The following is a 26,073-nucleotide window of genomic DNA, read 5'->3' as shown; positions in this document are numbered from 1 at the left end:
AATCTTTTATGTTGCGTCTTCCACTGTAACAAGGTTATTTGAAAAAGAAGAAAATAGATATGCTTTTAAATAAATGTGCGGCGTGAAAGTAAAAAGTTGTAAGAAAAGCAATCAAATCAACCACTAGTTATACTTTACAGACCACGTGACACGCTCCTCAGTTGATGGGGTACGTCGGAAGTTGGGTGTCGGTCGTAGGCGGGGGCTAGGGCGGTCAAGTGTGGGGTCGAGGAGGGGCCCCACTGTCGAGGCAGCAGTCCTGCCTCTGTGGTGCATACCGGAGCCCCAACACATGCCTGCATCTCCTTTGTGTGCGTGGAGCAGAACGTTACACAGAGGCTGCGCATCAGTGGCACAGTGGACTGCGTGGGGAACCGGACTCGAGCTTCTCGGAACGACACCAGGTGAGTTTTGGTAATCACCATCAGGTGATGGACGGATAGCCATGTTTTGGGAGCTGCTGATTTCGGGATGGAGGGAGTTTTGCCCAAACTTACTTGGACTATTCTAATTATTCGTGTGACGTGAGTTCAGAAAGCAGATTTGAATGCTTACTTAATTGTTTTCCTACCTCTTGTTTAATCAGATGAACTCGAATAAGACTCCACAGCCTGCGCTATAATTAGCACTTTAAGCTAGCTGCAGGAGTGTACTTTGGATGAAACAAAACAACCAGGGAGCACATTTATCACCCAATTAACTGCTCCCTTTTCACAACCGCAGTGCCATTAATTACCCCTTTATTCAACTTCTAATTTCCTTTGTCATGTTATTGCCACACATTTGTTTGTGTTTACAAGTTTTCTGTCGCTTGTTTACGCATTGCAGTCATCTACTCTCACAAACCTTTCACGTATAAATGATTAGTGTGTGTTTCAATTAATTTCTGTGTGTTGTAAATGACTAAGGTTTGATCAGTGGAGGTTTATTTATGCCGTTAATGACGTCCTCGTGTCCCGTTACTGTGCGCAGAGCGACGCAGTTACGCACAATGCGCAATAAAAATGATAACCGCACACTGCGGCTCCTGCACACTCTCCACTGAACTCCCTTGTGGACAACTTTAACTGGCTTATCGATCAATTTCCAGCATATACAGGATTCATTTGATCAATCAAGACACTCTTGTGTGGGCTCTACCCATCCCTGGGTGTGTTTGGGATTCCAAAGTGATTGACAGGTCACCAGCCCACCTCTAAGCTCCCTATGACCCTGAACTGGATGAGTCATGGATCATAGATAAATAGGATGCCAATGCACTGGCAGCAATGTCATATATATTGGTTACATTATTAGTCACACTGACTTGTTGTTCATTCATTCTGTTGTCTCATCTAGGTGCCCACATTGCTCTCGTCAAGCCAACGCACTATGTCGCATCGAAGTGGACAAGAAGACCCTGAGCGGTACCTGTTTGTGGATCGCGCCGTGGTTTACAACCCGGCCACACAGGCCGACTGGACAGCCAAGAAGCTGGTTTGGGTTCCCTCAGAACGCCATGGTTTTGAGGGGGCCAGTATCCGCGAGGAACGCGGTGAGGAGGTTGTGGTGGAGCTGGCCGAGAATGGCAAAAAGGTGGTGATTAACAAGGATGACATCCAGAAGATGAACCCTCCTAAATTCAGCAAGGTGGAGGACATGGCTGAGCTCACCTGCCTGAATGAAGCTTCTGTGCTGCACAACCTGAAGGACCGCTACTACTCTGGACTCATTTATGTGAGTAACTTCGGAGGTTTTGTGTTTGCTGTATATTTTTTCACAGGGTGATGATTAACCTTGAAGGTCATCTCGTATTCAGTGTTTTTTTTGCACACCGCAGTTGACCTTTAGCCGTTTACTATGCAATCGCTTCATCTAATATTTATCATTCTGTGTTTGGGACAGGATGGGACATTGAACTTCCTGACCACACATGTCAATACAGTGTTCACTCTTTGAGTACTCCAAGTACCGATAACGCTCGAATTTTGATATATAACATTTCATTCACGGATTTATTTAATGTCAAATTTTGTTCACCTTAAGTATCGGTGGCTGTATCGGCCTTCTTTATGAGTACCGATACCGTTAAATAAGGTTGGTATCTCTGATTGTGACCCATTTTCTGCTTTTCAGAAATAGAATGTAGGTTGCTTGTCCCCTGAGGGAATATTATTCGCGGCGTGTTGAAAAATCTCAGATGTAAAAAGTTTCATAAAAGACAACCAGCCGGATTCTCAGATCTTCTTTTAATACCAGTTCCTATTTGTTTTTTTTCTTTTACCAAGTTGGCTCAGTCCATGTTTTGTCATGGCTCATGTTCAGCTTCGGATCTTGTTAATTTGGATTTTGGCTAAAACAAATTGCAAGCATGTGTCCTCACTGTTTTTTTTTTTTTTTTTTGACAGGAAGATAATTTCCTAGCTCACTTGTTTAACTTACCTCCTCGGAGTTGAACTATATCCATGCGGTAAAGCCCCTCTAAGCCTTCCTCATGCGGAGGATTTAAAAGTTAGGTGATGACTTCCATATTTGGGTCATAGTGTGGACGCTTGACGCACAGCATCGTTTAACTGTGGCTCACCGTCGTAGCATCCGATTGAAAGGATTTATTTTGACGAGGTGGTGCGTCACAGGCTAATCAGAACTCCGAATTGGGGCTTGACCACAGTAGCTTGGATTTGGAAACAAGCAAGCCTTTGTATCAAACGATAAGCCTCAGCTGTCAGAAAGCATCAGCGTTCTTCCATGGTGTCCATCCGTCTGATGTGTCTTTCTTTTGCCGGCCACTTTAGCTAGCAAACGTTGGGTGGCTAGCGGCGGGGAGACGGCGTATCCATGTCCTGTCCAGAGATGGCAGACGGGGTCGGCTGTCGCGTCCGCTGTTGCTCAGCTGTTACCAGGCCACGGGATCTGATTTCACAGTGGAAATATCACCTAGCCTTTCCTAGATGGGCCTGGGCATGATGTTGAGTTATTTGTGTGGTCTGCTGCCACTAGTGACAATGAAGGCGCCATTTAGTATCTTGGTGTTGTGACAGAAAAGTCACAAAGAGCTTCACATCTACTGAACTGGACGTTTGGAAAAGCCATCCAACTCATTCCTTGGTTTCTCCCAACCTTTCTATGCTTCATCAACTCCTTTCTAGTGTTCTTCATCATTTGTACAGAACATCCTCTTGTTTTTGGTCCATGGGCGCCAAACTGAGCTATTATATAACCATTTCAGTATGCTGTCTGGTTCCTGGTTGCTTGCTTGCTTGTCGAAGTTCTGTCACAGTCGACTCTAATTATGATATACACATGTCAACATGTGAAGCGGCGTGACGGGTTGGTTGGGCAATGAACGGTTGGCTGCACTCTACTCTTGCCAATGAATGGAAAGCAGGCTGTCTAAAAGGAGGAAGATAAAAATGGATGCCTTCAAAATAGCCCTGGACAATTTCCCAAAACCTTTTCAGTTTCATTGTAACAGCTTGATGATTCCTTCCAGATGGCAACAGAACAAAGTTAAAGTGCTGCTCAATATTATGTTTCTCACTCCATTTTGATGTTTTGCAGACATATTCTGGCCTATTCTGCGTGGTCATCAACCCCTACAAGAACTTGCCTATATATTCCGAGAACATCATCGAGATGTACCGGGGCAAGAAGAGGCACGAGATGCCACCTCACATCTACGCCATCTCGGAGGCGGCGTACCGCTGCATGCTTCAAGGTACCGCTTCTGACACATTCTTGCTCCGTCACTTTCAGAACTGGACCTCGGTGCCAGAATGCGTGAAGTGTTTTTCCACCAAGAGTCATTTCAAGAGTTTAGCTCACTTGCAAGCAGCATTTGGTTTTTGCTGCATACTTCAGGTGATTAGTGTACGGAGAAAGTGTGTGAAAGGTCAGAAGGTTAGCGAGGATGTGACATTATTAATTCGATCTGAAGGGATCATCAACCTGATGTGTTTTCAGCCCTATCCCATCACCATTTGACCAGTCATGATTATTCAAATGATGATGTCATCCCTCGTCTTAGTCACATGCACGCTAAAAAGGTGTTTATGGATTTTGTTTGTTGCGTCGACACTCCACAGCTGCAGCGCTTTTGCGTGCGGCCTCAGTATGAGACAAGTCCCGTGCCAGCATTCTTCTTTGGCCCCATTCTTCTTTGGGGTTCTTTCTTTTGAGCCCCCTGGCCCACACAGAGGGTAGGCAGTGGAATGAGGTCATCACCGTCCCCTCGATAAATACCCCGTCGTGCTAAATTCTACACGCTGAGTCACGGTCAAGTTGTCTCTAGCGCTCTATTAGCTACTACGGGACTCCTTTGGGGAGGAGTGCATTGCCATGGATACCGTGTGTGTGCGTGTCACGTGTGGCCAACCCTAATAACCATCTCAAGGGAACTCGGATAGAGGTGTCACTTGCTGCGTGACAGTGTAAATGGACTTTAGTGGTGCTGAATCTCCTTATATTTGTTGAATACAACCACCATTTTGTCTAGATTTTTTTTTTCTCATCCAAATCTTATTTGTATTGTATTATTATATATATTATTTGTATTTATTATATTATATTATTATTTATTATATTATATATTTTTTTATTTTGATATATTTTTATTTATTTTTTCTCATCCTAATCTTATTTGGAACGGCGACTTTACCTCGTTTTCTGACTTAACAGCCGGTCCTCCTCACTTGAGAATTGTTCCATTCCTCATTTATTCTTCTTTTCCTACAACAAAACCGTCTGGCTTGGAAGAGAAGAATTTCCCACATCCTTGAAGGCATTTTGGTTCCCCCCCCCTTGCTTGGCATGAAAAATACAACTACAAATCTGCTCGAATTGTTGTAGCTTCTCTTTTTCTTTTTTTCTTTTTTTTTTTTTATAAGAAAACCTCGCAGCAGTGTTGCTTGGTGAGGTGAACACATGCATTGTGTGACTTTCCTTGAATTCTCATTGAAAGATTTATGAATATTCCCGGCTAAATTACTGATATATTACTTAGAATAATAAATCAGGTCCAAATTAAGCATGGTGGAGGTTCTTAGTGTCATCCCTTAGAGCAGAGGGTAGATGGGAAATTCAGAGGGGGCAGCCAGCATTGTGCTGCACAATGGCGGCTTTGTGCACTCTGAAGGGGGGGGTGCTGGGACCTGTGGATGCAGACGGGTACTCCTGAAAATCGCCCCTTGGAAACCGGGCCCTTTCTCTGGTCTGGGGTAATGAGGCCAAGCAGAGGCAACATCTCATTTGAGTGACAAAACAGGTGTGTGGAAGGAAGGGCTACCCTTTAAAATCTCACGCTCGCTGTACCCTGAGAATTTGCAGGAGATGACAAATGTGAGACACACACACACACACTGTAATACATATTGGCAGATGCAGCTTTCAGGATCAGACAGCTGTGGAAATCATACAGCATATAGTTGTATTTCTGCAGTGATTTTTATAGCTTAGCCTCAGTGCTAGCCACATTCCTCAGCATCCGCTTACTCTGTGTTTCCCCTAGCATTAGCCTTCCTTTTGAACACAGATTTCAGAAGAAGGCATTCCCTGCTTTGTGCATGCATCCAAAGTCATTTTTAAAGGCTGCCACCGGCTTCATTTTTGTATTATCATAATGCTGGCTTTGCACACCACAAAAGGAGGTGGCCGGCAGGGAAATCGACCCAAAATTACCCGACAGTGACAGCCAGCGATTGGCCCGAGGCGAGAAAACTGCCTGGCTGCCAATCACTGCCTCACTGGATGTCATAAAGTGTGAGACTTCACACTTACTCGTGTTAATTTTTTTTTTAAATCACTTTCTATAGTATTTATATAACATCAGACCAAAACACGGTAGATCAAAATTTTGCAAATTTATTTATTTATTTATTAATTTTCGAAAATCCATTCTAATGGTCATTCCATACATTTGCAGTGATCATTGTTAACATTTTCCCTTCACTCTCCTTTGTGATTGGTTCCCTGCAGAGTTACGTGCTCTGATATTAAAGGTGCCAACACGAACCCACATGCACGGACATGAAAACAGCCTTGTTCTGTTGGATGATGGCGGGCGGGCCACAAAGAGCCTCTGTGGAATGACAAGCCACCCAACGCATGCCATCTGCAATCGATTACTTTGCCAAACGCTTTCTGCCGTATCTCCTGCGACAGCCTCATTGGCCAACCACAAAACATGGCTGATGATGGTTTTAGCTAATGTTCCAACCGGTTAGCGCATATGTCCAGAGTTAATAGCGACGAGTGGTTAAAGCGAGCCCGAGTGTGAGGCAGGAACAACACAATCAACGGTCCAGACCAAAATGTGACATCATCCCGTCTGTTTCCACTCTTGCCCCCCCCCCCCCTCTCAACAGATGTTATCCACTCAAATGCTTCAACTTGTGACAAGAAAGTGCAGCCATGGATTTTTTTCAGCTCTTTTTTTTATATTGCCAATTTTTTTTTTGTGGCTCGTTCATGAGTCACGAAATAAAGGCATTACATTTGAAAGATTTTATCCTTCAGCCCGATGATGTTTTCCAAATCACCATGAAAAACATGTGGGGCCTGGATTTTCTCCACCACAAGCTCCTCCTTTTCCTTCACAGACTTTTCTTATTTCACCTCCATAATGATATAAGACCATTTAAGAAATATGTTTTGTGGGGGAAAAAAAAATCTGGCTGAATTTTCCCTGAACTGTGGATAGTATTAGAAAATATTGAAGGCGAGACACAACTCAATTTTAGCATTCCAGTGACATTATTTACTGTTCTGCACTCATGCTTGCCATTTAAATAAGCTATACATCACCCACAGGTAGTACTCGTCTTTTCCAAAATTATTATCTTTGGATGTCTAATGTTTTTCTCCTTCTCCGTGTGCAATTAAACTGGCGCACAGTGTGCCAAGTAATAAGACGAAAGCGAAACAAACTTCTAATTCACAAATTCCTCTTTTCTAATTCAAACCTCCGGTTCATTGTGATGTGACTCTCATCTTCTACTTAATGCTACATCCCCCCCCCCCTTTTTTTCTTTTCTTTTTTTTTTTACACACTGCTCAGAAAAACAAAAGAGAACACACAATCGTAACTGTCTAACCCAAATGGACAGTAATTGTATTGCCAAGGTGTGAATGGCTTCCTCTCTTTCCTCTTTGTCAGTGTGTCTAGAAGCCTTCACACACAACCCAGGGGGGGTCCCAAACCCACTGTGCTCATTTCCGCGAAGGCGTGGACGTTCACTGCCTAACCCCTGATGACAAACTATTTTGGTCTGTGATCTCAGCTGCCAACCGGCGTCACTAGTCCCCATCAATGCAGAAGCAGCCATAAGATCAGCGGCTGACACTCTTCTATATATAGCACATTTATGTCCTGTGCAATTCCGCCTTGCCTCCAATGTGCCACTTTCCCTACTGCTAATCTATCTTTCCAGTTGTCCATTCTCCTATCTGGACTTTTCCCACCACAATCGGGTCGCTTGCCCTGTGATCCGTCACCTCTTGAAAGAGTGCCACATTCCTCCCCGTTGCAAGTTTTCCCTTTTTTGTTCATCAAGCAGAAATGTTGCCGCTCGACATTTCAGAACATTTTTGTGGTACTGAGTGGCAACATAAACGGTCAGCGCATTGTCTTCTACTCACCTGCCCCCCCACAAACCTCCCAAAAATGACGCCCGCTGTGACGGAAGCGCTGAATTCCAGCATGCACGCATAAATTGGTCCACACAAATGGCCAGTCAGCTCTGCGGGGTTGTCTGGCCTGCTCCTCATACACTCGTGCGTGCCGTTGAATGCCAAACTGGCAGCTGGTCCAACAGCATGGGAATGACTAATGCTTAGTCATTCAGTGGTTACAAAAAAAAAGAATCTAATGAAACATGCATCGTTTTACCTCCAAAAGAGTTTTAAGTGAGAGCTTTGCAAATATCCAAACTAGTCATTAACTGCAAACATTTTATTATGTCATTTGTAGCTTCTTTTTTTTTTTTTTTTGCTGTTATAACAAACAAAAATGTGGAAAAACTTTTTGTCAGGGAGAATGATTTTTTATTTATTTTTTGACGAGTTTGTATTTGTGGGTAAATGTCAGCGAATCGAATAGAGATGAGTAGCGTGAGTGCTGGGGAATTTCTGATGCGTGTGAAGTGGTTGCCACGGTAATGGACCTTTCACTGCATTCAGCGCCATTTTACAACTTCTTTTATCAAGCAAATTGTGAGCTTGAGCAGCGGCGTGGAAGAAATGTGGTACCCAGTTGCAAAGACAAAGAGGAAGGAAAAAAAAAACATGTTTATAACCTTGTTTACCTGCAAAGTACTGTTTGTTTGTTCAGTTGCTTAACATAGATGAAATAAAATATGAAATCCCATCGAGGAGCATTATTATGCCAAAATGAAAAAAAAAAAGGGGAAACTTGGAGGGAGAGTGGGAATGCTCTGGAATGTGAAGAATTAAGGTTTGCTTAATCCTCTTGGAGGATAAATTATGAGCAGAAGGGAGCACTGTGAACGAAAGTCAAATTCATGATGTTTATTTTTGTAAACTTGATTCAGGTTTGTAAATCCTACAAATAGACACAGCAGCAGAAGCGGTGTAAGATGATGAATGTGGAAGCTTTTGGAATGAAAGTCTGGAGAGGTGTTTCTGAATTTATCTTTCAGGAAATGAAAAAGCTTCTCACTTCCTGCCGTGAGAATTCCAGCAGACATTGAAGGGAGCAGAAAGAACACTCGAAATCACCGAGACTCTATATGGAGAAATGAAGCTTGGCACTTTTGTGATGGATACAGTATATTTACGATTTACACAAACCAAAGTTTTATTGAACGGATCGGATGATGATAAACTAGTGCACGATTAAGACTCTCGCGTATTACCCAACAATTAAAGTTTTAAGTGTCATGTAGCAAACCTCAGTTGGGTCACAAGTTTATATTGGAACCAAGAGGAGACTGGCTCCATTTTGGCGCCTATTTTATACTGCTTAGACAAACTTTCATTTATTTTCAAACTTCTTGAAGGATATTATTTTGGTTGTTGCGCAAACACGGTAACTGCAATCCTTGACAGCTGTCATTGTATTATGAGGCTTTTAATCATCAGCTTCAATTTTGAGGGAGGAAAATTGTTTTACGTGCGGCTCGCGGTTGTGGCACTTCTACCGAAGGATCTTATTAGAATAGATTACTTTGCGGGTTTCTGTAATTGACTTCTTTTTTTGGTGGCATGTATGGATGTTGTTGCAGTGTTGACGTGTCGAGAACTGGCCTCAAGATTTTCTTGCAGCGTTTAACAGCCCGCTTGTTAACTCGCAGTATATTTCAATATTGTTTACAAATGGTTTTGGTTCCAGCAGGAAAGTTGAGTTTGCTTAAGCTTTTTTTCTGATGACTGTTCTTTTCTCATCTCAACAGATCGTGAGGACCAATCAATTCTTTGCACGTGAGTATTGTGACTCCTTGACCTTTTTTTTTTTTCCTCTCTCTCGCTGTCCTATTCTGGATTTAACAAGTATGCAGCTGTTCCAATTTGCAAAGAGACTCGCATTCTTAAAAAGAACGTTATCATTTACGTTGTCGGGGAATTTCACCAGATCGTACTCTGTGTTCTTCATATTGTAAAATGACCTTGTTTTTTTAGCAAGCAGACTGCTTCCTGGTTCGTTGAGAATGACAAACAGATGGATGTCTCCTTTACAGCTTCCCAAGGCTCCATACAGGAGTCAAAAGAAAGATTTGCCGAAAATTGCAGACTGCAGTAAATCTGACTTTCAGCCTTCCAGATGGTCATCCCATACATTAAAAAAAAGCTGTGCGCGTCCTTGTTGTCGATTCAAAACATGACAACGGGGGGAGCGGCTCTTGAAATGAACGACTCGTAGAATTTCTCACTTAGAAGTTATGAATTCTATCCAGCTACGAGTATGAGTCAACGTTTATAATGCGGACTTACAATCTTCGGAGTCGAAAAGCCTCGTAAGGATGGCGGTTATTTCCAGAAAAATATTCCAACATGATATTTTCCCTCACTCACGCATAACTATGAAAACATGAAGCCAAGTTCGGATGCGATGACCTACATTGGCCATGTCGGTATCCTGCCTTTGCGGACTCACCCCTCGCATCTAAGTGCAGAGAAGCTAATAAGCAGCTCGACTAAAGCCACCGGTATGTTGCCGCATGTTGAAGTGCCGCATTGCCTTCTGTCTTGGCGAGCGTGGCTTTCCAGGCCCTGGGAAGTGCCGATGGTCCTCGCTCAACACGGCTATCATTAGAAACTGGAAAACTTTGGAGACTGGCCCACAAAACCACATGGTGGGAAGTTAAACCTTTTCGGCAGATGGGTGATTATATAGAAAACAACAACACATGGCTGAAGATCCTGTTTTTCTTTTTTCATTTATTATTTTTTTCAAGTTCAAGTTGAAAACCCACAATTTCATCCCCCCCCCCCCCCTTTTGTTTTCAGAGGTGAATCGGGCGCTGGGAAGACGGAGAACACCAAAAAAGTAATCCAGTACCTGGCCCACGTTGCCTCCTCACACAAAGGACGCAAAGACCACAACATTCCAGTAAGAGGCTCACCCCTACTCCAGCTTACTTCCTCTGTCATCCATCCTCTCCGCTTAACCTCAAAATCGAACCCTCGTATTACGACACGAAATTGATAACCTGGTTTGAATATTTTGCCGAGTCCCACGCTAATCAAAAGCTAACGTAATACATTTGTGTGTAGCTTCTTTCATGGCCATGTTCATGGTGGCTCGGCTTGTGTCTGACATAACTGGTACATTTGTTTATCCGTAACAAACAGCCAGAATCTCCCAAAGCATTCAAGCTTCAGGCAAGTGCATTTCCCCGCTATCTCAATGTGTATTTTTATTTGTGCGTGTTTGCATGCCCTTATTTTCTAATGTCCGAAATGACTTTGCATGCTTAATTGAAGAAACTGATCATGGTAAGAAACATAAACAGCAATACTATATAGATCTCAAATGATCGCCTCTACAATGTTCCTAGGAAATCACAATGTCCACTCACTGGTGAGGTATTAATAGAACCAAATATTCACATTTGTTTCCAATGGTCACATTATTGCTGCATGGACAACAAATACAAAAAATGGGAATTGGTTCATGGAACTGGATAGTCCATAAATCTCCCTGCATGCCTTACTGCTTTTATTGTCTCAATTGACTAATATCCAGCTAACCCCCAAATCATCCCAAAATAAATAGATCTGTTGTAATTATAAAACCGCTGGAGGGAAGGGTCCCCTAGTCTGCTACTTCTTGCAAACAGGATCGTTTCATATGACGAGTAACTGTAAACCTCGGGCCTCAGTAGTCGCCCCTGCCATCAGTCTGACCTCCATCATACCGCTCGCTCTCCTTCTGCAGTACATTATGGATGCCTCTGAGCAAAAGCCAGAGGAATGTAGACATGGTAGGGGGAGAAAATATGAGGTAGTGGAGAAACACACCAAATCACTTGGGAATGTCTGCCTATTCTGAAGTGATACATGTGCTGATTTCTGACTTATTATATGTCATTGTCGGCTTCAAAAGAGCTTCAGTAATAGCTGCATGAAAGACTAATAGTTGCTTTGCTTGTGGCTGAATTATGCGCCATGTCGCATGTATTTATTTTTATTTATTTTTAATCATATTTAGAAGTTGACTCAAAACACTCAAAAGCAACCAGCCATTCAGACTGACTTATTTGTCATTTCAATTTACTAAAGAAGCCCATAAGTGTAACCCACTGGATTTATTGTCCATCAGTGTTTTGTTTTTTGTTTTTGTTTTCTTTTTTTTCATGTCCAGAACACATTGTTTTGGAATCACAGTAGAAAACACAATTTGTGAATGAAATTCAGGCACGCTTTAGGGAATGTTATCAAGAGTAGCCTTTTTTCTAGTACTATAAAGAGCTATATTTCATTTTTTACTGTAATGTCAAGGGAAAGGGAATAAAAGTCAAACTACCATGGGCTGGAATACATTCTTTGTTGTTTTTTGGCTTCACAACTCTTTGAATGTCTTGGCCTTCTTCACTTGTTAAATTCCCTTGACAAAAATCACATCATGCTGACTAAAGGAAAGAAAGTCGAGCCAGAAGTTCTGCTGTTAGAATCAACATATTTTGCAATGTCAGCAAAACATTTTCTATCGTGACAATTTCGCTCGTTGGACCCCCTTAACCACATAAGAACCTCAAGAGGGGGTCTTGGATCTGATGTCAATTTTATTTCATAGCTTTTATCCTTGCGAGTTACCGTATCCTGTCAGAATTTTGATGTTGCATGCTTTTCGTCTGAATCCACACATTTAACCCTCGACCTTTACCAATGCAATTCTCCATTGAATTGTTTTTCCTTCTGATTTGAACGCCAATTAAGATTTCATTTTTGGTGAAAGCATTGTTGTCATTGGCCAGCTAGATGACCTCTGACCTCTCTCTCTCTCTCCACAGGGCGAGTTGGAACGCCAGCTTCTTCAGGCTAACCCTATCCTGGAATCGTTTGGCAATGCCAAGACAGTGAAAAATGACAACTCCTCCCGTTTTGTGAGTTCTGCACAGAGCATCTTGCGCAACAGCAAATAAAGCACTAAATTGTCGTTATCCTGAAAATATCATCTGTCATGTTCCATCGTGTCACGAGACTCACAGGGATGACAACAATTATTTCAAATATGTGGGCGAGTGTTTTTCTCAACACAGGAATTTAGTTTTCTCACTGTCAGCAGTCATTTGCAGCCACTTACACAAAATAGCAGCTGTGAGTGGGATTTGAAGATTCATCTGTGATTTTTAACAAAAATATTGATCATATTTTTTCCTGCAGGGCAAGTTCATCCGAATCAATTTTGATGTTGCCGGCTACATCGTCGGGGCCAATATTGAAACGTGTATCCTTATGAATGCTGGTTGGAATCCGGTTTGGTTTCCTTTGACAATGATTGGGTAGTTGCTATAGCATTGACAACGTGCGGAAACTCGAGTCCTGTTCCAATTCACTTCTTAACTTTTGCTGTCAGACCTTCTGGAGAAGTCCCGGGCAATCAGACAGGCCAAAGATGAAAGAACTTTTCACATTTTCTACCGCTTGCTGGCAGGAGCCGGAGAGCATCTCAAAAGTGAGTTTGTTCTGTAGCCAGCATCACAGTCATAGCCATTTATTTACGTCCATCTTTTTTGCCCCAACAGTTGAAAATACAATAGCAACCTTCCTTTTCTCGTTACAGCGGACCTGCTCCTCGAAGGTTTTAACAACTACCGCTTCCTGTCAAATGGTAACATCCCCATCCCTGGTCAGCAAGACAAAGACAATTTCCAGGAGACTTTAGAGGCCATGCACATCATGAGCTTCTCCCACGATGAGATTGTCTGTAAGATTTAGTTGTTTTATTATTATTTTTATTTGATTATTATTTTTAGTTTATAATTTTATGTTTTTATTTTTTTTGACTATTTGTCTTATGTTCCTTCACTCTAAAATAAACGAGTGTTTGTCTTTTTCTTGTCAGGCATGTTGAAGATAGTCTCAGCTGTGCTGCAATTTGGCAACATTGTCTTCAAGAAAGAGAGAAATACGGATCAGGCCTCCATGCCCGAGAACACAGGTGAGCACGCACTCAACACTCATGTTTGCTAATCTCCAAAATGAAACGACACTCAACCCTCACCTTTCACCACAACAGATGGTCGAAGCCATCTCGCTCCTAGCCCTAAAACTAAAACAAGAACTTAGATTGTCTTCTTGGTATTTGTTCTGATCAATCATTCAACTGTGGACAGGCCGCATATCCGAGTGTCAGCGTGATCCAATATCGCGTTCGTCGTTGACCGCATAATTGTTTTTCACATATTGTCCTGAAATCTCTTTGTCCTTTCAGCGGCGCAGAAGCTTTGCCATCTGCTCGGGTTGAACATTATGGAGTTCACCAGAGCTATCCTCACTCCGAGGATAAAAGTAGGACGAGACTATGTACAGAAAGCGCAGACCAAGGAACAGGCATGTTGTTATTTAACACGACTCGCGAGAAATTAGGAGTGCTCTAACTTCACCTTGTGATGGGATCATTTCGCTCTTTGCACAGGCTGACTTTGCCGTGGAAGCTCTAGCCAAGGCTACATATGAGCGACTGTTTCGCTGGCTGGTCCATCGCATCAACAAGGCCCTCGACAGGACCAAACGTCAGGGAGCTTCTTTCATCGGCATTCTGGATATCGCTGGCTTTGAGATTTTTGAGGTGGAAATGGATCCCCCGCCCGGCGCGCACGGCCATCTTGCGCTGCCGAACTAACTGGACGTCTGCCTTCACGCCTCATTTCCAGCTGAACTCCTTCGAGCAGTTGTGCATCAACTACACCAACGAGAAGCTTCAGCAGCTTTTCAACCACACCATGTTCGTCCTGGAGCAGGAGGAGTACCAGAGGGAGGGCATCGAGTGGAGCTTCATCGACTTTGGCCTCGACCTGCAACCTTGCATCGAACTCATCGAGAGGCCGGTCGGTGCTCCTCGTTTGTATGCACGGAATGTCCAAACTCGTTGGTGTTTATTTATGTTCAACAAGCTTTGTCCCTTTCAGAATAACCCTCCTGGTATTCTGGCTCTGCTGGATGAAGAATGTTGGTTTCCCAAAGCCACAGACAAGACCTTTGTGGACAAAGTGCTCCAGGAGCAAGGCACCCACACTAAGTTCCAAAAACCACGTCAGCTCAAGGACAAAGCTGACTTCTGCATTATCCACTACGCAGGGAGGGTACGTCATTCCGTCGGGCTTTTTGATATTTAAATATTTTACGATAGCTAAGAGGGAAAAAAAAAAAAAAAGTATCGTATGACTACTACTTAAAAATAGCTGTCAGAGTTATTCATGGCCTATGTCTGGCTAATGTTTGAAACTTTGGATGAATGACATCATCACCTTCATACAATAGCCCGGTTGTTAGACCGCTGCCGCCGCCGCCGCCGGAGGAGGATTCTCACATCTGGTTCACATCGACGCGAGATTGACGGCTTCGTGTACCGATAGTTATATAAGCGAGGTTGGCCGTTTTCACCTTGGCGCAGCGGGCAGAGAAAACTATAGCTGGCTGTTCGTCGTTCCCATGTGGAAGCTCGTCAGTCAGGGATGGTTGATTTGACAGTCTCCAAAGTTTTAATTGGACTTCAATTGATCTGTACGAACGCAATGATGAGTATCGGTCTGTTAAGTCGAGCTTGCCATGTCAAACAGAAAAGAGACGCGTTTCATTTCGACTCGTTCAGATAAATCCTCCGAGACCGAAGAGAAAATATGCGCAAACAGTGCGAGTTTGCTTTTCCGGGATTCTGATGAATCCCAGATGGGGAACCGGCATTCCACATCTCAGGTTCCTTCACCGTGTCAATTACTCGGAATGCCGCTCTGTGATCCAGCGCTCTTTTTTTAGTGTGTCGGACATCATGGTGTTACGGCCTAATCCAATTATCATAGCACGACCGAACACGAGCCGACACGGGATGGACACAGGGGACCTGTCAATCAAATGAAAAACAAATGTGTTCTCTTCAGGTGGACTATAAAGCCGATGAATGGCTGATGAAGAACATGGATCCCTTAAATGACAACGTGGCCACATTGCTGCATCAGTCCACTGACAAGTTTGTGGCTGAACTCTGGAAAGATGGTGAGATGTTTCCGCAACAGCCTTTTCTGCTTCATTTTGGAGATGAAAGAATACTTGCGGTATTTACTCATGAGCTGAGCATGCTTACACTGTTAAGAACACACTTAATGTGACAGACTCACTGTCTGTGTTGCTTTCCGGACTAATCCTTTTTTGTCGATGTTCTGTTGCTTTTTTATAACTCTTCCACTGTCTTCTGTGTGTTTGCGTGTGTGTGTGAACGCAATTGTGTTGTTGTAGAAATTGAGATGTATCAAAGAGCCTCTTTCTATGACAATGTGTCTGTGCTCCATGATCCTCAAGGTGATTGATGACTTGTCCTCCTAGCTACTGCACATCCTCCATATTTTCCTCACTGACTGCTACGCGCTCGCTTTAAAGCCTGTTTGGCTTGGCATGGCCTATTCTTTTTTTTTATTTATTTTATAAATATCACTGTTATTTTCCTCATCCTTTCATTGTTACTTGTGACCTCCTCTAGAACTATTTCTAGTATTAAGCCTCCCGAAATACGTAGTACGAAACATTTTCTTTTTTTAAATTCTTAAAATACTTAAGGAATATTGTCAATGTTTTTTAGGTCATGTTCGGCTTTTACCACAGTAACATAGTAAATCGATGTTTAAAAACAAAATCGGCAGATGATTCCAAGGAAAAAAAAAAGGGAAGACCAAGGAAAAAAAAAAGGGAAGACAAAAGTTGTGTTTGCAGAGTATTAGCTGGTATTATGACAGCTTTGAGGTTAAAGCGGGTGCTGGCTTGTGGTCTCACTTGGTGGTTGCAACACTGGAAAAGAAATTGCACACACAAATACTCCATGTCATCTTCATTATACAATATCCTGCATTTATACCATAATATGAAACAGCTTGATGCTCAATTTCCTGCTAACAAAGTCACATTTGGCATCACCAGTGGACCGAATCGTCGGCCTGGACCAAGTTGCCGGCATGAACGAGACGGCATTCGGCGCCGCGTACAAAACGAAGAAGGGCATGTTCCGCACGGTGGGTCAGCTCTACAAGGAGCAGCTGTCCAAGCTGATGGCCACGTTGAGGAACACCAACCCCAATTTTGTCCGCTGCATCATCCCCAACCATGAGAAAAGAGTAAGTCACATGGTCTATTGAATTGTATTAATCATATTATATATAATTATTATTTTAATATTTATTTATTTCTTATTGTATGTATTATTTTTATGTATGTATTATTTAGTATTTTTTATATCTATATAAAATCATATTAATAAACTCTACCTCCAAATGAATAATGCATTGGTTTGTCTGCTTCCTCCAGGCTGGTAAACTTGATCCTCACCTGGTTCTGGACCAGCTAAGATGTAATGGAGTCCTGGAAGGGATCCGTATCTGCAGACAAGGCTTCCCCAACCGTATTGTCTTTCAAGAGTTCAGACAGAGGTACTTTACTTTCAGTTTCATCGCTTGTGTTCCATTGGAGCTAGCGTGGCTAATTCAATCCAATTTGTCCAGGTATGAGATTCTCACTCCTAACGCCATCCCCAAAGGCTTTATGGACGGCAAGCAGGCCTGCGAGAGAATGGTCAGCAAACAGACAATTACAAACTTGTCAGTAGATATTAATTGTGGACTCAAACTTTTTTTTCCAAATATTTCCCTCTTTGGTAGATCAAATCACTGGAGCTTGACAACAACCTGTTTCGCATCGGCCAGAGTAAAATCTTCTTCAGGGCGGGAGTGCTGGCCCACTTGGAGGAAGAGAGGGACCTGAAGATCACGGACATTATTATTTACTTCCAGGCTGCTTGTCGTGGCTATTTAGCACGCAAGTAAGGGTTGCATCTCTTCCACTTTCTGCTTGATGAGTTGTGGCAACCACATGGCCACTACGTTTCATCCTCTCTCGCGCGTTGCTTCAGAGCCTTCGCCAAGAAGCAGCAACAGCTCAGCGCGCTAAAGGTTCTCCAAAGAAATTGTGCCGCCTACTTGAAACTTCGTCACTGGCAGTGGTGGAGACTCTTCACTAAGGTGCGTTTCTTGTTTTTTTTTAACGACCCATGGAGAACTTCAATATGACAACTTTCTATTCCAATCCAAATACAGGTGAAGCCCTTGCTGCAGGTCACCAGACAAGAGGAGGAGATGCAAGCTAAAGATGAAGAGCTGGTCAAAGTGAAGGAGAAGCATACAAAAGTGGTGGGACAGCTGGTAGAGATGGAACAAAAACACCAGCAGGTCAGATATGCTCATGTAAATAATACTTCGACTTTCTGCCCTGCTCAATCAGTGTTTTGTCTTTGTGTAGTTAACAGAGGAGAAAACCATCTTAGCAGAGCAGCTGCAGGCAGAGACTGAGCTCTTTGCAGAGGCAGAGGAAATGAGAGCTCGCCTGGCTACTAAGAAACAAGAACTGGAGGAGATTCTTCATGACCTTGAGTCCAGGCTGGAGGAAGAAGAGGAGAGGGCACAGGGCATGGTCAACGAGAAGAAGAAGATGCAAACGCATATCCAGGTAAGCCTGTGACAATACAGAAATAAAAATATTTTTTTCTTTCATATTCCTCTTTAAATATTGTGCCGTGTCCATTTTTTTTTTTTTTTTTATTTACTCCAAAATGTTATATTCTACTTTGCTAAATAAACATTTGGTAGGACCTGGAGGAACAACTGGATGAGGAGGAGGCAGCTCGACAAAAGCTGCAGCTTGAGAAAGTGACGGCTGAAGCCAAAATGAAAAAATATGAAGAGGACATTTTGCTGCTAGAGGACCAAAACACAAAGTTTGTCAAGGTGAGAGACAGCAAAGATGCTCAAAGGGTTTTTGATGACACAAGCAACCTAAGACGTCCTTTTTTTTTTTTTAGGAAAAAAAGTCACTGGAGGATCGTATCAATGAGATGACCATTTTCCTTGCAGAGGAAGAAGAGAAGGCTAAGAACCTGGGAAAGGTCAAGAACAAGCAAGAGATCATGATGGTCGACTTGGAAGGTAAAGGAGCTCCACCTTAGCCATGTCAATGAAGTTCATCACTTTCTAACATGGTCCAACGTTTAATCCAGAGAGGCTTAAAAAGGAAGAAAAGACCCGTCAGGAGCTGGAGAAGGCGAAGAGGAAGCTGGATGGGGAAACAACAGATTTTCAGGACCAGATCACTGAGCTCCAGGCCCAGATAGAGGAGTTGAAAACTCAAATTGTTAAGAAAGAGGACGAGCAGCAAACGCTTCAGGCAAGGTAGGGCATGAAGACAAAATACTGTTTACCCGAGCCGGAGCTAAAGTTTAATAGTGAGTCACGATGGCGGTCACCGTCGCCATATTTAACATGTCTCACCTGCTGCATTTTATTGGACTGACAGCGTATAGATAAGAATACACATCAAGTCTCATAACTTGGTTCTAACCCAACAAAGTATTTATTTTCCTATTCTTCCTCTCTTGGAATGTGTCATTGTGTGATTGGTGACCTCGTCATCAGGATATGTCTGTATGTAACGACTGCAAAAAGCTTCTGACAAAACAATTGGAAGGGGGAAAATGGCTTGCATAAAGCTGTCCACGCAATTTTCAACTTATCAATATGACTCACTTATTCACCATAAATAACTACTGAAGTGGTTTAGGGAAGGGATTTGGAGCGAAAGTCTCATCATAAAAGAATGCACATGTGGCTGATGTAGAACAGTAGCTTTGTCTCTGCTGCCACCCAGTGGCGACGTATCAGAATACACTTCTTTTTATTTAAAAAAAAAAATGCTCGTTAATAGTTTTATCTTATATTTTATTAGTCCAATATTAGTCATTATTACGAGTTTGGATGTTAAATATACATTTTTTTTATTTTAAAAAAATGTCTAATATCTTTGCTAGTTTTATCTTGTATTTTATTTGTCCAATATTTGTAATTATTACAAGTTTGGAACGTTAAATATATTTGAATATATATATTGTTGCCTGATGTTTTGCAGGGGTGAAGATGAGGTCAACCAGAGGAACAACGCCCTGAAACAAGTGCGAGAGCTCCAGGCCCAACTGTCCGAGCTGCAGGAGGACATGGAGTTGGAGAAACAGGCAAGGAACAAGGCTGAGAAGCTCAAGCGAGATTTAAGTGAAGAACTGGAGGCCCTAAAGACAGAATTGGAAGACACCTTGGATACAACGGCTGCTCAGCAGGAGCTAAGGTAACACTTTCTGGATTTGTCAGAAATGGAGAAGGTTTCAACTTTTTGGTGCGATTCAGGACCAAGCGAGAGCAAGAAGTTGCAGAGCTGAAGAAGGCCATTGAGGAGGAGTCCAAAAACCACGAGGCTCAGATACAGGATATGCGACAGAGGCATGCCTCTGCTTTGGAAGAGATCTCCGAGCAGCTCGAACAGGCCAAGAGGGTGCGGTGACTTCCCTGAACATTTATTTAAAAAATATTTTTAAAAATTTGAACACTAACGTTTCCTCTGTAGTTCAAAGCTAATCTCGAGAAGACCAAGCAGAGCCAGGAGAGCGCCAACAAGGAAATGGCTTGCGAGGTCAAAAGCCTTCAACAAGCAAAAACCGAGTCAGAGCACAAGAGGAAGAAACTGGAGTCTCAGCTGCAGGAGGTCACTGCCAGAAACACGGAAGGCGAGCGGACCAAGGCCGAGCTGGCCGAACGCGCGCACAAACTGCAGGTGAAGTTCATTGTGTCGCTTCGTCCAGGTCTCGGTATTTCGTAATCGACGTTCCGACCAATAAACGGATCATTTCTTCGTTCAGACTGAGCTCGACAATGTGTCCGCCATGTTGGAAGATGCAGAGAGAAAAGGCATCAAGATGACAAAAGATGTCGCTGGACTGGAAAGTCAGCTCCAAGACACACAGGTGCTCCACCATAACTTTCACTATGGATGGGAAAATGAAATGTGACTTGACCAGAGGATGGATCATATTTTCTCGTAGGAGCTGCTCCAAGAGGAGACGCGTCAAAAACTGAACCTCAGCAGCCGCATGCGCCAGTTAGAGGAGGAGAAGAATGCCATCCAGGAGCAGCAAGAGGAGGATGAGGTGGCCCGCAAAAATTTGGAGAAACAGTTGATGACCTTACAGGCTCAGGTAGGTCAGATCAATCGTCTCTGACATTGCTGGTCGATGCTGAATTTGAGTTCCGCTTTCCTTTTTCTGCCCGTAGCTCTCCGAGAGCAAGAAAAAGCTGGAGGATGACGTGGGGACAATAGACGGCCTGGAGGAGGCAAAGAAGAAGCTGCAAAAGGATTTGGAGATGTCAGGCCAGCGTCTGGAGGAGAAGACCATCGCTTTTGAGAAGATGGAGAAGACAAAAACTCGTCTGCAGCAGGAGCTGGATGATCTCACCGTTGACTTGGATCATCAGAGGCAGAGTGTGTCCAACCTGGAGAAGAAACAGAAGAAGTTTGACCAGGTGAGACGTCCACTGGGGAGCCAATTTTGATTTTGCTAATGTCCAAATATCAATATCGTTCTTCCTCTAGTTGCTGGCTGAGGAGAAGAGCATTTCAGCTCGCTATGCTGAAGAGCGTGACCGGGCGGAAGCTGAGGCCAGGGAGAAGGAGACCAAAGCTCTGTCCATGACCAGAGCGCTGGATGAAGCCCTGGAGGCCAAAGACGAGCTGGAGAGGGTCAACAAGCAGCTCCGTGCCGAAATGGAAGATCTGATGAACTCCAAGGACGACGTGGGCAAGAATGTAAGTCTTAGCGAACCCGTAAAATCCATTTGCCATCTTTACATCCGTCGCGCTCCTCAGGTTCACGAGCTGGAGAAATCCAAGCGCACTCTGGAGCAGCAGCTGGAGGAGATGAAGACTCAACTTGAGGAGCTGGAGGACGAGCTGCAGGCCACCGAGGACGCCAAGCTGCGGCTGGAGGTCAACATGCAGGCCATGAAGGCTCAGTACGAGCGTGATCTTCAGAGCCGTGATGACCAAAACGACGAGAAGAAGCGAGCCCTCGTTAAACAGGTGCGACGTCCGGTTCGCTTTTGACCTTCAAACACCCAGTGGCCCATCAAATGGACTCGGCTCCTCCTTTCAGGTCCGAGAGATGGAGGCGGAGCTGGAGGATGAGAGGAAGCAGAAAGCGTTAGCCACTGCAGCTAAGAAGAAACTGGAAATGGATTTGAAGAACACAGAGGGTCAGATCGAAGGTGCCACCAAGGCTCGAGATGAAGCCATCAAACAGCTGCGCAAGTTACAGGTGCACGTTTCGGTTACATCGCTGTGCTTCGTTCACCAGCCTGCTTAGCGTCTAAACACCAACACTTGGTCTCCAGGCACAAATGAAGGATTACCAGAGGGAACTGGAAGATGCTCGAGCTTCCAGAGACGATATTTTCGCATTATCCAAGGAAAACGAGAAGAAACTCAAGAGTTTGGAGGCTGAGATTGTGCAGCTGCATGAGGTACAAAGCGCTTTTTCTTAAAGGGATTTTCTTTGAAAAAGAAAGAAGGCATCATGAAGGTCTTTTGCACAATTTAGGACCTGGCGGCGTCAGAGAGAGGACGACGCCACGCCGAGCAAGAAAGAGACGAGTTGCAAGATGAAATCTCCAACAGCACGTCTGGAAAGTACGATCCTTTTATTTCATCATTCAAAGTTTGTGTGTGTGTGTGTTTTATTATTATTTTTAATATAATTTTCATAATAGATGAATCTCACATTCTTGTTCTTTTGCTGAAGGACTGCTCTGATGGATGAGAAGAGGAGGCTGGAGGCTCGTATCGCTCAGCTCGAGGAAGAGCTCGAAGAAGAGCAGGGCAACATGGAGCTCCTTAACGACCGCTTCAGAAAGACCACCATGCAGGTCCGGCGCCACCTTTAAGTTTCTCAAGGGTTCTGAAGAAGAGGATTGCATTTGGTCCCTTTGGTCTCCGCAGGCCGACACGCTGACCACAGAGTTGAGCGCCGAGCGCAGCGCGGCGCAGAAAAGCGAAAATGCTCGGCAGCAGTCGGAACGTCAAAACAAGGAGCTGCGGGCCAAGCTGAGCGAACTGGAAGGTTCCGTCAAGAGCCGCTTCAAGGCGTCCATCACGGCGCTGGAGGCCAAGATAGCACAGCTGGAGGAGCAGCTGGAGCAGGAGGCCAAGTAAGATACTTAATTCACCAAGATGAGAAGATGTCAAAGCCCTCAACGTGTTCGGTTCTGTGCAGGGAGCGCGGAGCAGCCAACAAGTTAGTGAGGAGGACTGAGAAGAAGCTGAAAGAGATTTGTATGCAGGTGGAGGATGAACGCCGCCATGCCGACCAGTTTAAAGAACAAGTATGTTATTTTCTCATTTTGCATTTGTCAAAATATATTTTGTATTCTTTTACACAACCTTGTCGTTTTTGTGTTTGTTTTTGTCCGCGCGAAGCTGGAAAAGTCCAACTCTCGTATGAAGCAGCTGAAGCGCCAGCTGGAGGAGGCGGAAGAGGAGGCCACGAGGGCCAACGCGTCACGGAGGAAGCTGCAGAGGGAGCTGGATGACGCCACGGAGGCCAGCGAGGGCCTCAGCCGGGAGGTCCACACGCTGAAGAACCGACTCCGGTACTCTTGCTCAGATTTTTTGGGTGAGAATGGAAAAAAACCAAGTTGAATTTCTAAAATTCCTGTTGCTGTGATAGGCGCGGCGGCCCCATCAGTTTTTCCTCCAGTCGCTCAGGCAGACGCCAGTTGCCGGCGGAGGGATCGTCGTCCTTGGACCTCCTGTCGGACGACGAGCCGGAAAACAAAGTCACGGACAACAACGCCAACGAGACGCCCAGCCCGCAGCAGGAATAACATGCCTTAACTTGAAAGCTCCGCCTTCAAAAAAAAAAAAAAAAAAAGGAACTCTGTCAGCTTCTTGAGTATGAACGCTTTTTCCTCATCACATGAAGACACCAGCGGTTGGTATCCCAACATTGGCAACATACATCAATCCCGTAGAGCGCATTCATCTCATCCCTAAATCCCATTGCGTACATTTGAGATACATAAGTTATTTTTTAGAGTATTTTTCCAGCCCTGTGCAAGAATGCTTTGCTCGTGTAAGAAAGTAGAGCTTCAACGACATCTCCAACTTATTACAATGATCTCGCGTACGTCTTCTGTGCCTTCCAATACATTTATGTCCACGTGTACTGTTCATATACGCATCATTTTGTGAAGATGTATTTTAATAAAACATCCATGTAATGATATTTTAGAGACAAATGAGTGTTGTTTTCCAATTGTTGCGCGTCTGCTGCCACTCTATTGTTCATCTTGCAGGCTTTTGTCTTGTCGCCGACGAGATAACGTGTCTGTTAATGCGCCGAGTTGTGGAAACAACTTCTGTAATCCTCCCGTCATGTGACTCCTAGTAATAATCACTCCATACTGACGTGCATGCTGCTAGAGTGGCAGGCAGGCAGACGGACAAAGAAAAGTGCTTCGCCTCAAGATCCAAAACCTTACAAGTAAGTGAGCCGCTATTACCTCCACCAAGGAGGCTGCTGTGTGTTATTGTTGTTTTAAGGATTGTGTATTATGCTCCTTCCTGTTTCGTATATTCCGATCTATAAACAGCTGCTTTATGTGAGCCTGCAGTAAGTGGACGTTAATGAATATGTCAGCGGAAGGGACTGATGATTATATGCTTTGCCCAAATGGCGTCCATGTGAGTACCCCCCAAAAATTACAGGCTTCCACAGAAGACTACAACCAGCTGAGGCCTTTGACCCGGGGTCAAATATTCAAATGCAAATGAGACCGTGACTCACAGGCATCCTTTAAAAACTCAAAGCAGGTCTGCTTCATTCATGCAGGGTCCATCAGAGCAACTCCTGCAGGTTTTTTGGAGGGATGTCCTCAGCGGATGCTCAGCCATCGGGCGAAGCCATCCAGCCCTCGGTGTCGCCTGGAATCCAGAGGAGACACACACTTCCCGCCAGTGAAGTCAGACCTCTCAACACGCAGGATGCCATCAGTGTGTTTGAGATTGAGCGAGAAGGTAAGATGTCACCATTATGTCCTTCCTGCTCATCCTCCATTGAAAAAAGGCAGTTTTGATGTCCAAATTTTGATTCGATTTGTGTGTTGTCACTCCAGCGTTCATCTCCGTGTCAGGCGAGTGTCCGCTGCACCTGGACGAGGTGCGTCACTTCCTCACTCTGTGTCCAGAATTTTCCATGGGCTGGTTTGAGGAGGGCCGGCTGGTGGCCTTCATCATCAGTTCACTGTGGGACCGCGACCGTCTCGCCACTGTAAGCCAACTATAGGTGAATGGATGGATGGATAGATGGATAGATGCATGTGTGATGGGAGGTCATGTCAAGAGATGTCAGTGAGTGGAATTTAAACAGGCGTGTGTAGACTTTTTCTAGCCACTGTAATGTGTTTATTTCATAGGAGGCCTTGACGCTCCACAAGCCGCAAGGCTCCACTGCCCACATCCACGTACTGGCGGTCCATCGCACCTTCCGGCAGCAGGGCAAAGGTCCCATCTTGATGTGGCGCTACCTGCAGTACCTGCGCTGCCTCCCCAACGTGCGGCGGGCCGTGCTCATGTGCGAGGACTCCCTGGTCCCCTTCTACCGCAAGATGGGCTTCAAGCCGCTGGGCCGCTGCGCCATCACCGTGGGCGCCTTGACCTTTATGGAGATGTGGTACCCCATCAGCGGCCACGCCTACATGAGGCGTAACAGCGAGGCCATCCGCTTCCCCAATGCTCCCTTGACTGTGCCACTTGCCCACAGCGACCAACAGATGGACGTATGACGTCATCATTTGACATGTAGATCGATGTCATCCTCATACCCATTTAGTTTTCTTTAAAAGATACCATTTGGCTTTATTTAAAAATGTTTTTTTTAAAACTAAAAAGTAAGTCAAATAAGTAAAAGTAGAATAAATAGGTCTTGCACTGATTCTCATGCAGGCAAACCTCATAGGTAGTCAGTCTGTCGAAACATACAAGTGTGAAGCTGTTTTCTTTTTTGTAAGCCATGATAAGCCGTATCGTGCGTCAGTAAACAGGCTTGAGCTGCTCAATTGCAGCTCCTTAGCACCGTCAACACGAAAGGATTTAGCAGAGCCACCGATTTAGTTACACTCCTGTCACTACATGAATACAACATTTCTGTTGTAGTGCTGTTTGTCTATATGTTACCATCAAAATTCAGATGAAATGATTTCTACTGTATAAAGTGCTTTCTCCTTCAGTTTGTAATTATCTTTTTTTTTGTTGAAGATATTAAATAAGAGGCTAGAGTGATATGGTTCAAAGGCTTTTTTTAAAATGAGGCTAGAAAAAATGATCAAGTAGGCTTTAAAAAAAAACAAAAAAAGACCATAGAAAGATCGATAGACCTCACAACCAATCAGAAGGTGAAAACAGCAGTGTACCTAATGGAGTGTCTTCCAAGTTACCCTCGTTAAACGCACCTGCGTGAAAACTTTTAGCGCTTGCAGAACGTGAAAGTGGCTAAAACTTTTCACG

General features: G+C 44.1%; 2 protein-coding genes and 1 long non-coding RNA gene across 6 annotated transcripts; 2 read left to right on the top strand and 1 right to left on the bottom strand.

Moving 5' to 3' along the window:
- Window positions 1-114: 114 nt before the first annotated feature.
- On the top strand, window positions 115-23,794 carry LOC133170284 (myosin-10). 2 transcript variants are annotated; one of them, XM_061303069.1, is made up of 42 exons: window positions 115-404; window positions 1,339-1,716; window positions 3,541-3,697; window positions 9,387-9,414; window positions 10,441-10,543; window positions 10,786-10,815; window positions 12,447-12,539; window positions 12,820-12,883; window positions 13,013-13,111; window positions 13,220-13,363; window positions 13,502-13,597; window positions 13,871-13,989; window positions 14,075-14,227; window positions 14,313-14,486; window positions 14,568-14,741; window positions 15,537-15,651; window positions 16,567-16,760; window positions 16,951-17,072; window positions 17,145-17,214; window positions 17,301-17,461; window positions 17,552-17,660; window positions 17,736-17,867; window positions 17,938-18,144; window positions 18,285-18,422; window positions 18,497-18,620; window positions 18,692-18,863; window positions 19,597-19,809; window positions 19,869-20,013; window positions 20,086-20,292; window positions 20,378-20,482; window positions 20,561-20,713; window positions 20,790-21,038; window positions 21,109-21,321; window positions 21,382-21,594; window positions 21,668-21,829; window positions 21,906-22,034; window positions 22,112-22,200; window positions 22,313-22,436; window positions 22,510-22,718; window positions 22,784-22,892; window positions 22,987-23,159; window positions 23,237-23,794. In XM_061303069.1, the coding sequence occupies exons 2-42, from the start codon at window positions 1,372-1,374 to the stop codon at window positions 23,391-23,393; spliced, it is 5,973 nt and encodes a 1,990-aa protein (XP_061159053.1). In that variant the 5' UTR covers window positions 115-404; window positions 1,339-1,371; the 3' UTR covers window positions 23,394-23,794. The 2 variants fall into 2 exon arrangements, with proteins under 2 accessions (XP_061159053.1, XP_061159054.1); XM_061303070.1 differs by lacking the exon at window positions 10,786-10,815.
- On the bottom strand, window positions 16,466-22,429 carry LOC133170287 (uncharacterized). 3 transcript variants are annotated; one of them, XR_009718543.1, is made up of 4 exons: window positions 22,292-22,429; window positions 17,328-21,688; window positions 16,911-17,201; window positions 16,466-16,732 (listed from the first exon to the last, which is right to left on the bottom strand). It is a non-coding gene; the product is annotated as an uncharacterized LOC133170287 (long non-coding RNA). The 3 variants fall into 3 exon arrangements; XR_009718541.1 differs by having other exon boundaries at window positions 16,911-21,688; XR_009718542.1 differs by having other exon boundaries at window positions 16,972-21,688.
- A 139-nt stretch (window positions 23,795-23,933) lies between the features above and the next one.
- Window positions 23,934-25,848, top strand: LOC133170286 (serotonin N-acetyltransferase-like). Its single transcript, XM_061303072.1, has 4 exons — window positions 23,934-24,052; window positions 24,401-24,585; window positions 24,684-24,838; window positions 24,984-25,848. Exons 1-4 carry the CDS (start codon window positions 23,982-23,984, stop codon window positions 25,350-25,352), a joined length of 780 nt encoding a protein of 259 aa, XP_061159056.1. The 5' UTR covers window positions 23,934-23,981; the 3' UTR covers window positions 25,353-25,848.
- The last annotated feature ends 225 nt before the right edge of the window (window positions 25,849-26,073 follow it).

Source organism: Syngnathus typhle, linkage group LG17, assembly GCF_033458585.1.
Source record: "Syngnathus typhle isolate RoL2023-S1 ecotype Sweden linkage group LG17, RoL_Styp_1.0, whole genome shotgun sequence".
Taxonomy (NCBI): Eukaryota; Metazoa; Chordata; class Actinopteri; order Syngnathiformes; family Syngnathidae; genus Syngnathus; species Syngnathus typhle.
This window is presented reverse-complemented; position numbering and strand designations above follow the sequence as displayed.

Bases quoted from the DNA above. Each gene is read 5' to 3' on its own strand.
- LOC133170284 (XM_061303069.1), top strand. From the start codon at position 1,372: ATGTCGCATCGAAGTGGACAAGAAGACCCTGAGCGGTACCTGTTTGTG. The intron at 20,483-20,560 runs GTGCTCCACCAT...ATTTTCTCGTAG, and splicing joins GTCAGCTCCAAGACACACAG to GAGCTGCTCCAAGAGGAGAC. The intron at 22,035-22,111 runs GTACAAAGCGCT...TGCACAATTTAG, and splicing joins AGATTGTGCAGCTGCATGAG to GACCTGGCGGCGTCAGAGAG.
- LOC133170286 (XM_061303072.1), top strand. From the start codon at position 23,982: ATGCTGCTAGAGTGGCAGGCAGGCAGACGGACAAAGAAAAGTGCTTCG. The intron at 24,586-24,683 runs GTAAGATGTCAC...TTGTCACTCCAG, and splicing joins GTTTGAGATTGAGCGAGAAG to CGTTCATCTCCGTGTCAGGC. The intron at 24,839-24,983 runs GTAAGCCAACTA...TTTATTTCATAG, and splicing joins ACCGCGACCGTCTCGCCACT to GAGGCCTTGACGCTCCACAA.